This window comes from Festucalex cinctus, chromosome 3 (genome assembly GCF_051991245.1).
Source record: "Festucalex cinctus isolate MCC-2025b chromosome 3, RoL_Fcin_1.0, whole genome shotgun sequence".
NCBI classification, from domain to species: Eukaryota; Metazoa; Chordata; class Actinopteri; order Syngnathiformes; family Syngnathidae; genus Festucalex; species Festucalex cinctus.
Window position 1 is genome coordinate 20219486 of NC_135413.1, and position 8784 is coordinate 20228269.

At 43.0% G+C, this 8784-nt stretch overlaps 1 protein-coding gene across 1 annotated transcript; it reads left to right on the forward strand.

The window, feature by feature from the left end:
- Positions 1 to 1961: 1961 nt before the first annotated feature.
- bhlhe41 (basic helix-loop-helix family, member e41) lies at positions 1962 to 6719 on the forward strand. The gene is made up of 5 exons (XM_077516542.1): positions 1962 to 2162; positions 2256 to 2322; positions 2421 to 2528; positions 2641 to 2752; positions 5464 to 6719. Exons 1-5 carry the CDS (start codon positions 2101 to 2103, stop codon positions 6372 to 6374), a joined length of 1260 nt encoding a protein of 419 aa, XP_077372668.1. The 5' UTR covers positions 1962 to 2100; the 3' UTR covers positions 6375 to 6719.
- The last annotated feature ends 2065 nt before the right edge of the window (positions 6720 to 8784 follow it).

Consider the following 8784-nt stretch of genomic DNA (forward strand, 5'->3'; position numbering starts at 1 on the left):
AAGTTATAAAAATATATTATTAACTCATTAGCTCCCAAAAACGTATAAATACGTCATATTTTAAATGTTTTAATTGTCCCAAAGACGTATTTATACGTTTTTTATTGTTGTTGTTGTTGTTGTTTTTTATGCCAGAGCATAGAGAAGGCTTTGATGCAGTCTCTCGACTGCAGAAAATGGTTGAGTGGCAGCAGAGTATAAGAGATCAACCAGGCCATGTTAAAACAAGCTGATTTCCCCACAGTTCGAAGCAGCATTGTGAAAACCGATGAAACGTAGCTATGTTTTATTGCTAATTGCTGCACAGCCGAAACAGATAGGAACATACTTTTTTTTTTCCCTGATAAAAGAAGAGACTCTAATCTCTCTTTTGGTAGGTTCCATATTTTTATAGCAATAGAACATTAATATTTCGCGGGCCTTGAAAAATCAGTCAAAATCCAGGAAAACACCTTAAAGTGAAAATGGTTGGGAGTGAATGAGTTAAGGTTGAAAAGTTCCTGGGCACGCTGGACGACTGGTTAGCACGTCCGCCTCCCATTTCTGAGGACTCGGGTTCGAGTCCAGGCTCCGGTCTTCCTGGGTGGAGTTTGCATGTTCTCCCTGTGCCTGCGTGGGTCTTCTCCGGGTACTCCGGTCTCCTCCCACGTTCCAAAGACATGCATGGCAGGTTATTTGGGCGCTCCGAATTGTCCCTAGGTGTGCTTGTGTGTGTGGATGGTTTTCGTCTCTGTGTGCCCTGTGATTGGCTGGCAACCAGTTTAGGGTGTACCCCGCCTACTGCCCATTGCCAGCTGAGATAGGCTCCAGCAACCCTTGTGAGGAGCAAGCGGTTCATAAAATGGATGGATGGATGAAAAGTTCCTTAGTGCTACTTTAACGTTTCACAAATCAGACCTGACACAATCACGTCTTACTATTGCTAATGCTATGCTAAATATTTTTTATTTATTGACACGTTCTGAATATAAGACTCAATATTTTAGTTTGACAGAAAATAGTTATTATGAATGATAATTAACTATTGCAATAATTATGAAGTTGAGTTCAGTTAATGTGTCAAATTTTTATCGTAGGCTGAAGGCCTCAAATTGCAGGCCCTATATTGAATGTCACAACATGTTTGATTGATTGATTGATTGATTGATTGATTGATTGATTGATTGATTGATTGATTGATTGATTGATTGATTGATTGATTGATTGATTTGATTAGGGTCTTATGAGAGGGCAGCAGGGACAGCTGTGACATTAGGGAGAATTAACGACAATGGCTGAAAATGATTTGGAGAAGCAAGATACTGTATTCCCCATCCATGTCTAAGAGAATTGTTGAAAGTTGTCCTCTCCAATAATTATTTTTGGCTAATATTTTAATACCAGTACCAACAAACAAACAAAAAAACAGTCAAATCAAAACAGTTACTGTATAGATGCCTGTAGTCATTAAAGTAGGAATAAGTAAAGAAGTCGAATCAGCACTTCTACTACCAACTAGGGCCTTTCTTAAGTACAGAGTATGTGCACTTTCCTATGGTAGACTAATTTCCAAAAGTGCATCAGATAGGTGTACAGTTTAAAGTACACGTGACCCGACGACGCCTCAGTTGATTTGAAACTCTCACCAAGCATTTGCTCGTTCAGTCGTTTGCATGAATCAAGTCTCAGAATGATTTCAGCCTCCAGCTGTTGGCTCACCGGCTGCGGCTGCAGTGAAAACATAGGCAGGCACGCACGCGCACGCGCACGAGCACGCGCACCGAGCAGGTTTTAGCGGACTTTGTACCGTGAGAGGACACGTGAGCGGCAAGCCGTTCCCTCGCTGAGTCGCGCGTGCGCTGTTGCTGGCCACGACGGCAGGCGGCTTTGCGAAGTGGCCGCGGCGTGGAGGGAGACGGGGGAGGGGGGGGGGGGGGGCGCCGCGGTGGGGTTGGGGTAGCTGGGGCGGAGAGACACATCAGCGGCGGAGGGGGAAGTGGAGGTATCAGTGTTTAGGCGGCGCAGCTCCAAGCAGAGGACACGCACACCGTGTGCACCGTCAGCCGCGCGCCTCGTGGAATAACAAACATTTGTGCCAAGGAAAGCTGCAGGAGACGCCTGATGGATGAAAGAATAGCACGTTTACAGGAAAGACACTTCATGGAGCGCGCGGACTTTTTGGGGTGAGCGTCTTTTAAAACTATTTTGCAAAGTCTTAGAAAAAAAAAAAAAAAAAAAAAAAAGCTGTGTGTTGACTGGACACTCTTGTACTTTAGGGTGGACTACCCCTCTCTGTACATGTGCAAACCCAAAAGGGGAATAAAGCGGGAGGATGGCGGCAAGGTGTGGAATTAGAAACGTTTGCCAACGTTTTATGTCATTGTTTATTTTTGTTGTAATCATTACGTAACTTTGGAACACACATTTTCTTTTGTCCACAGGACGCTTATAAGTTACCACACCGTTTGATAGAGAAGAAGAGGAGAGACCGAATCAATGAATGTATCGGTCAGCTGAAGGATCTGCTGCCGGAACATTTAAAGTTGTCGGTAAGATATAAAAAAAAAAAAAATCTTAAAAGTTTAGATTGCTTGGAGAAATAAAGCATTTAAAAGATAGAGACGTCAAACTTTTTTTTTTTTTTTTTGGATGTCCACACAGACGCTGGGCCATTTGGAGAAGGCGGTTGTTCTGGAATTAACTCTGAAACATTTAAACGCTTTGACTGCGGTCACAGAGCAGCAGCACCAGAAGATCATTGCTTTGCAGAACGGTAAGATCAACACGCTTCATCAATCCGTATAGATACTGCAGATAGGTGTGGTGAAAACGCATGCACGCACAGTGGAAAAGAACAAATAATACTTGCACGCACGGACGCGCTTCGGAGTGCAGCAGACGCGCACGTGCGCTGACACTTGTCGATCACGTGTTGTTGTCGCCTTTAGGTTTTATATCTTTTGATGTTTTGCATCACGTATTGAACTTGAAGTTGGTAGCCCCTACATATTGTTGTTGCCCACTGTGCAGGTTAAATGAAGCTTTTTGACAATAAAAACCTGAAATATAATTACCTTAACCGAAACCCAGAGAGACCCCTAAATATTTTCAAATGTTGTCCTTTTGTACAATGCAAAATGTATGTATAGGCTAGCTATTGAGGTTGCATTGAAAGTTTTACCACCTGCAGAAAAATGGTGGAAATGGGGAGAATCTTGAAACCGTGAAACTATACATGCCATATTTTTTTTTTTCTATGAGCTCGTGCAGTGTTCAACAGGGAGCTTGACAAAGTTCTGAGAACTGTGAAATGTACCACATTTCCACAGGTTTCTGGACAGAGAGAAAATTGCTTAATTTGATCATGTACATCTGTTGCACGTGATTACAATTTGGTAAATTGTTGTAATTGTATCCTTAAAAATAATAGAATAGGGTATGTTAGTGCAACTGATTCATTCACATGTTTGAATTTAATTAATTAATGCAATGGACTGTTTATCAACATGCCCCTGATTATTTAAGGGTTCATGGGTGAATCTTAGAACTTACATGTAACTCACCCCCCCAACCAGACTCTTGCTCCACCCCCTCACTAATATTTCAAAACGCCGCTCAAAGGGGGTGTTGCCTGGAGGACCGTTGGGCTTGCCAATAGGGCGTGGTCTGGCTGTGATTGACAGCAGCAGTAAAAACTACAATCTAAATCATTTCTATGCTACCACAAGTTATGGTAAATAAACTAACCATGCTATGCTAATAAACCACTAACCTGAAAAATGATTAAAAAAAAAATATGTTTGCAAAATGCTACTACTTCAACTCCAATTTGCTAAGGGGGCGTGTACGAGACTGAGCCAGTGGGTGGCAGAATGACTGCGTCATATTGTACAATCACTTGACATCCAATGAAAGGACAAACAGCCAAATTATGTTCATCCCAGTGTTTAACCTGAAGATGGCGCCACACATACGGTTTTTGCCCCAACTTCAAACTTTCAACAAGCATGCACTATCCATCCATTTTCTTGTCCACTTCTTCCTCACAAGGGTCGCGGGGGGTGCTGGAGCCTATCTCAGCTGAAATGTCAAAATAATGACCAGGACATGTTGACAGCATTCGTAGACCCCCGTTTATACAGTTTATCAGGAAAAGAAAAAAAGAAAAAAAAAAAAGTTGATTTACTGTTGAATATCCCTTTAGCTGCCCAATGCAGAAAATTTCATTTTATATCACTACTGCCACCTGTGGCAGAAAAATGAAACTGCACACTCTCTTGCAGGCTTGGTGATAATTAGAATCTGTTGAGTCATAAATGGTCAAATATAAAGGTTATTGTAAAGATATATTTGGGCAAATCCCTCCACAGTAGTTTTAAGTGTAATCATCCAGACGAAACATAAGGAACAGAAGTCATACATGCTTGTTATAAATAACATTTTTTGATGCAAGGTGTGTAAGATATATTTCAAATCCAAGCGACAAATAAAAGTAATCCCTTTGGAGCCTTCTCTGCCATGCCTTCATGCACTCCTAGAAGAATTCTTCCGGGCTCCCCTGCAGCTTCATCATCATAGTTATCCTGATGCTATCCACGTCTTAAAAAGGGGTCACCTTGATGACCCCCCTTGGGTTTTGTGAGCAAGCATATTTTCCACGCTCATCTCTTCTCACACACTGAACAAAGCAAATACTGCAGGATCTGTTTGTGGTTGTGCTTTCGAGACACACCTCATCAATGTTTTTTTTGTATCCAAAAACAAGTGGTGCATAAGAAATACTGTTAATGATTAAACATCCATTAACTCATTCACTCGCAGCCATTTTGCCCCTTCACTCCCGGCTGTTTTACTGGATTTTGACCGATTTTGCAAGGCCCACAGAATATTATGTTCTATTGCTATAAAAAAAACAAAAACAAAAACATGGAACCTGCCAAAAGAAAGATTAGTCTCTTTTTTTCGTCAGGAAAAAAAGTACATCTGTTTCCGTTTTGCAGCAATTAGCATTATAATATAGCTAAGTTTCAACATTATTCATACATCAGTTTAAAACAGTGGGGAAAATAGCTTGTTGCAACATGCCCCTGGTTGATCTCTTATACTCTGCTGCCACCTACTGGCCGTTTTTTGTAATAACTACCATTGCTTTAAGTGACCTTTTCAGGTCAGAGGCTGCATCAAAGCCTTCTGTATGCTCTAGCATAAAAAACAAACAAACACAAAAAAACGTATAAATACGTCTTTGGGACCATGGTAATATTTAAAATAGAACGTATTTATACGTTTTTGGGAGCAAATGAGTTAATGTCACACTGTTTTTAAAAGAATTGCAAAATAGATAGAATGCACAATTTCATATAAACAATCATTATGATGTTATTCTTGGCAGGAGCATCCAATGTAAATGCAAAGAAAATGAATCGCATAACGGTTCAACTATTTTATTTTATGTATTTATTTCTTAATCATTTTTTTTAACAGGGGAGCGGCCGATGAAGTCGTCCATACACACCGATGCGGAAGCTTTCCATTCCGGTTTCCAAACGTGCGCCAAAGAAGTCCTGCAGTACCTGAGCCAGTTTGAGAACTGGACGGCGCACGAGCAGAGTGGCGCCCAGCTGGTCCAGCACCTCCACAAGGCCCTGGCCCGGGTCCAGTCCGGCTCGCTCCTCCCCCAGCAGCAGAACCAGTTCCCCGCCGGCGTCTCACCAGACGGGCACAAAGGCGACAACCAGGCCAACTGCGTCCCGGTCATCCAGAGGACCCAAGGCGGGGATCTGACTGAGAACGACACGGACACGGACAGTGGCTACGGGGGCGAGGGGGGCAAGGACAAAGAGTGTGAGCACAACAACACCTCACAGGCGGCCAAAGGCGTGAAAATCAAGCAGGAGTTTGGGGACGATCACCCGGCAAAGAAACCAAAGATGAACTGGTCCGGTAATAGCTTGGGAGGTGCCGATGAGGCGTTCATGAACTCTCTGATGGGATTAACCGGAGTGGGACAGCAGACGCCGATTTGCATGCCTTTCTACTTCATCAACCCCTCAGCCGCTGCCTCTTACATGCCTCTTTTCGAAAAAAGCAACATGGAAAAGGGCATGTACCCGGCGGCGGCGGCGGCAGCGGCGGCACTGGTCTCCCCATTCCCGTGGCTGTACCCCGCACAAGCCTCCGCAGCTGCGGCGGCCTTCCCGGGCTTGTCTGCTCACTTTGGAGCCTCGTCTCCGCGCAAGGACCCCCAAATCTCTGATGACGGTGAACCCCACGACGCCGAGACGAGCTCACCCGAGGGGCGTGAGGAAATTCCCACGAGTGATGAAGGTGAAGATGACGAGGAGAGCGGGATTCAGCGGCCGTGTGACCTGTCGCCCGTCTGTCAAAGCAGCTAACTTGTCTGGGTTAGCTCACCTTCACCCTGGAGGCCATGCACTCTCTTATTAGACGCATTTGTGTGAATGCTTAGAGTCAAGCACCCCTAATTTAATATTATAATATCAATTATTATTATTATTACAGTCTGCATGCTCTCCCGGTACGCTGGCCATTGCAAAAATATCCTTGTTAGGTTCATTAAGCGCTCTAAATTGTCCATTAACCCATGCTGAACCAAGCCACTCTAAAAATGGTTTTAATCCCAATCCCAATCAGATTTATTCGCCTATTTTGTAAAAACACACGTTGCTTGCTAGTTAGCGCCCCAAGTTTCTTATATGGAAGAAGTGAAACATCATGAAAGGGGTGGGGGGTGGGGGGGGGGGGATCCCAATCTGTGCTTCTTTTAAGCGGAGCACAGTATGGACCTTGAAAAAAATTGGAGATTTGCTTGTGTGGGAGAGGGTCGGGATCAGGGTGTCTGAAAACAACAACAGCGAATCGTCAACAATAAATGTAATATGGTCCCAAAACAATTTATTATCATCTTAAAATCGTCTTAAATTTTCCTTAAAAGTAAATGGCTTAAACATTATTAGATTTTTAAAAAAGTACACATTTTCATACAAACATACAAAGATCTTAGTTAAGATTTGTCACTTCAAGAATACTAATGGGACAGCAATTATTTTATTTTTAACCAGCGCTTTGGCGCCATCTTGTGGTGTTACACTAAAAGCACAAAAATATGTGAAATTGCGATTTTTTTTTTTTTTTTCCAGACAGTGGGATTAGGGTCCAGAGAAATGTGACATGGTCAATAGCCAGCACTTAATATGTGAATGTATGCAAGGTGTACCCTGCCTTCCGCCCAAAGTTAACATTTATGCTCTTTGTCACCGAGGCTGTGGCCCTCATGAAAATTGAAGGATGGCTCATTATTATCTAGCCACTAAATGTGCCCCTCATCCAGAATGGATGTGCAAATGTTCTTCCCATCTATTGGAAGTTTTTAAATGACACCGAGCTGAACACTTTTTCTGGACCCAAATTCAAATTTTGAAAGTTGCACAATGCACATGTAACCAAAATAAAAAATATCACATTGTATCACGAGCTTTCTAAAGAAAATAATATATCGAAGCGAAGCGTAGTGAATCTGTTGCTGAAATATGCGAGTGCAAATGGTGCCCAGAACCTCTCAAATATCCACACGGATGTCCTAAATTCTAGCCCGTTTCCTCTTCTTGGATTATGCTAATAGAGCTACAGCAGCCAGGGAAATCCATTTCCTCGTTGACAATCGCGCCACGTTGTTTGTGGTTCAATATAAACTGGAGCTGACCTCAAAATGTTTCTCGATAAGAACACCGCGGATCGCAGTTGCTTACGTGTGTTTCTGACGGTATTTTTCCACAGCTGTCCACTTTCAGTTGCGTTCTGCCGCATAACTTGATGTGCGGCGGCTCCGATGTCATCCCCTAGAGGGCGTGCTTTCACGGTATGTTACACTGTGATGCTCCAATTTTTGTTGCATCTCTCAGCATTCACACAATTTGTGATATAATGTCAATTTCCGAGGATGTGGACGAATGTCAACGCTGTGGGTCCATGGAGGAAATGTTTGTGTATTATAGCTACTTTGACGGACCATTCTGACAGCGTGTGCCTTTTGCACTTATGCTAGATTAAATCATTTGAATGCTTATCGACGATGATTGGCATAAACGCAGCAAAACTGCGGTGTTGCACTGCAGTTACTTTTGTATCCGCTTTGATAAAAATATTCTCAAATGGCAGCACCGATGCCACATTTTGAGTACTACAGGTGCAAGTGCGCAATATCCCAACTGGTCTCTTTGGATGAATGACGTCACGACGGACATCTCGCTGCATCTGCTCGGACTGTAAATATTCAAACCCGGTTGATAGTCGGGTTAATCAAGATGTAAATGTGCACTAGATGGCCTAGAAGGCCACAATACCTCACCCCCAGCTTTTTGCGTGGGGTACTTGGAGAGACATTGCGGTTCTTCTGAAAACACAATAATTATCACACATAAACACTCACGCATACACTTAACCGCCATATGAAATCAATCAAACTGAATGACAGTTACATTTGATCCAAAGTCAGTCATGCTTGGGCTCATTCAAGTCCTTCACTGAGATACTGGAGAAGCCTTTCCTCCCCCAAGTGAAGCATTTCTGTATTGAGATGCAGTGAGCCCCTTTACCTCCAGGAAGCAATGTAGGATAGCACCTTATAGATCTTTGATATTGAATGTACCTGTATTTTCCAAGCTGTTAACGTTTGTACGTAGGAAGAGCGTTCCTCTCTGAGATGTAAAGTGCACTTTTTTTTTTTTCTGCTTTTACTCCCACCCCAGTCCCTCGAAAAGTCCTGTTATCCATGAAAAGCCAATC